The sequence below is a fragment of the Sparus aurata genome, chromosome 2 (assembly GCF_900880675.1).
Source record: "Sparus aurata chromosome 2, fSpaAur1.1, whole genome shotgun sequence".
In the NCBI taxonomy this organism is placed as follows: domain Eukaryota; kingdom Metazoa; phylum Chordata; class Actinopteri; order Spariformes; family Sparidae; genus Sparus; species Sparus aurata.
In genome coordinates, this window is record NC_044188.1 from 177,172 (window position 1) to 180,205 (window position 3,034).

At 36.6% G+C, this 3,034-nt stretch overlaps 1 protein-coding gene across 1 annotated transcript; it reads left to right on the top strand.

Annotated features, from left to right (window-relative positions):
- Positions 1-316: 316 nt before the first annotated feature.
- LOC115573987 (olfactory receptor 52K1-like) lies at positions 317-1,722 on the top strand. Its single transcript, XM_030405165.1, has one exon. It carries the CDS (start codon positions 361-363, stop codon positions 1,282-1,284), a length of 924 nt encoding a protein of 307 aa, XP_030261025.1. The 5' UTR covers positions 317-360; the 3' UTR covers positions 1,285-1,722.
- Positions 1,723-3,034: the final 1,312 nt, after the last annotated feature.

Below are 3,034 nucleotides of genomic sequence, written 5' to 3' on the forward strand. Positions count from 1 at the left end.
GAACACTAAGAATGACTCTGTAAGCAGACTGGATGGAAAGTCCTCAGTTCAAATCAGTTCCTATTTCTAAATATTTGTTCTGACTGAGCTGAGTGCAACACAGCTCTGAAGTTTCATCATTATCAGCAGGTGTGATGTGTCATGATGATGTCACAGCGTCGAGCAGACTGATGGTTTATAAGAAGCAGGATCAGGGAGTCAGTGTGACTCACACACAATCACACACTGTTTGTGTGTCAATGCTGATCTGAATGAGCGCAGATTTGACATCAGACTTTGTTGAACTTTGCTATATCTTTACTAAAATGTACCATCACTTTCACAAAGGGTTTGTTCTGTGCTAACATTTCGAATGATATCATGATTAATTCTTCACAGGTTTCATATTTCACACTTGGTGCCTACATTGACATCGGGCTTTTGAGATACTTGTGTTTTATTATCATTATGTTAATATATTGTTTGATTATTTGTGCTAATGTATTGCTCATCGTGGTTATCTGTATGAACAGGAGCTTACATGAACCTATGTACATGTTCCTGTGCAGTCTGTTTGTAACTGAGGTACTCGCTAGTTCAGGGTTGTTTCCGTTCCTTCTGGTTCAGATTCTCTCTGACATTCACACTGTTTCTGTTCCCCTTTGTTTCCTGCAGATCTTGTGTTTGTATTCTTATGCAAATATGGAGTTTTTTACCTTAGCCATCATGTCTTATGACAGATATCTTGCTATCTGTTTTCCGCTGCAATATAACACACTTATGACATCTAAAAAGGTTGTCATCCTCATTGCTACAGCGTTGGTGTTGGCTGTTCTTGAAGTTGGTGTTTTGATATCTTTGAGTGCGTCTTTACAGCTGTGTGGGAACATCATCAGCAAAGTGTACTGTGACAATTTTACAATCGTCAGACTGGCCTGCTCTGACACATCAGTAAATAACATTTATGGAATGACTTATATGTTTACCATGATACTTGGTCTTATCATTTTGATTCTTTACACGTACTTTAGGATTCTGAGAGTGTGTTTCTCCGGCTCTAAAGAGACGAGACAGAAAGCTCTCAGCACCTGCACTCCTCACATCGCTTCTCTGCTCAACTTCTCTTTTGGTTGTTTCTTTGAAATTGTACAGAGCAGGTTTGATATGAGCAGAGTTCCCAACATATTGCGTATTATTTTGTCACTATATTTTCTGACTTGCCAACCGCTCTTTAACCCTGTTGTTTATGGACTGAATTTGACTAAAATACGCGTCATATGTAAAAGTCTCTTTGGTAGAATGTGAGTTGCTACTTTTAGAAGTCATGTAAAGTTTCTCCTCTTAGATAAGAAGAACAAATGTTTACATCCTTTTTGAAAAATCAAACTTGAAAACAGACAACTCTTTAAATGTCAAAGGATATAGAATAATGTTTCTTGATGTTCTTGTTTTTTGTACATCTATATTAACTGCATATGTATAAAGAAGTTACTGCCAATCCTGAACACGTAGCAGTAATGGCACTAGGACACCCTAATGAAGATCTTGTGCAGTGTTGTAAAGTGTTTGTAAAGACCTCCTGTTCTTTCCTGTGTTTGTTATGTGAGGGATAAGTCCTCTGAAGGCCTGCTGCTTGTCTGAGTCTTCGAGAGCTCCCTCAACCAACACTTTATTTCCCGTCACATCTAACTGCCACAAGTTGTTTCTGAGTCTTTGAATAAACTGTAATGAACTCAAAACTGTCAGCCGAAGAAAATAAAGTTATAAGTGGAATATATTAGCAGTCTTTGAATTTGTTTCCCACTCTGATGATACTCAGCTGTCTGTGCCTGTGAGAGCAGGCGATCATTCCCAAGTGACTAATGAAGAAGCTGCTTGTCTGCTGTGAAACAAACAGATGTGACATTATTTCATGCTCCTAAATTCAGGCAAAACTGAGATATTAGTCATTGGTCCAGCTCCATATAGACATTAGTTTGATCAAGTAACAGTAACTCTCATCTCATATATGCTTCCTTTAGAGCTGTGGGCATCAACTGGCGGATCTCTGATGATTATGTGATTTAAAAAAAAAATATTTTTGTAATTCATTGCTTATATGAACTTAAACTGAATTTAGAGCCTTTATTTGGTAAAGTTATGAACAGAGATACTGTTGCTTGAACTGACAAATAGCCGACAGTTCAGTAACCTGTCATTGAAACTTGTATCCCTGTGACTGTTGGCCACTAGGGCTGGGTAAAAAAAAGGTAGATTCATCAAGATCCCACACAAATGAACAATAACAAAGCAAATTATGTTTCTTTGTATGAAAACAAATACAAAAGCTGAATATACAAATAAATCAAACTGAATAAAATAAAAAGCAGCATCTGCTTGATCCTGCTTGAAAAGGAACATCTTTGGTTACACCTGCTGAAGATCTGATGTTGTGGTCCACCGTCCTGCTCGAGGTTTTACTGTCATCTAACAATCAATAATAATAATAATAATAATAATAATAATAATAATAATAATAATAAGATAAATGAGGTGAGGTTTGTGTTAAGGACATAAAAACCTGAATGGCCTAAAAGAAATTTGCGACTGACCTATGATTGATTATATGTTATCATAGTTTTTTTTTTTTTTTTTACAGCTGCTACTGTTATTATTTAGCACATTATTATAAATATTATTATTATTGGTCTTTTTGCAGTGAATCTCAGGGGTTTCAGATAACTCAGACAGTATGCTCGTTAACTAATGTAGATGTAGAGTGGCAGACAAGCTGTGGCCCTTAGAGACACCTCTTGTCTCTCAGGGTGGTGATATTATTATATAGTGACTGATAGATGACTCCCAGCGACAACCTATGTGTCACTAACAGTACGGGTCCAAAGTCTAAAATCTTTTATATTGTCACATAAAACTGGAAAAAAGTCCAAATGTCAGACGTCAAGCTGTTATTCTAATCAAATTGGGTATTTCTTAAGGTGAACTCATGTCTGGACTAAAGGTTTGAAGTGAAGGAAACACAACAAACAGATAATTTCTCCTTTTGTATAAACAGTAA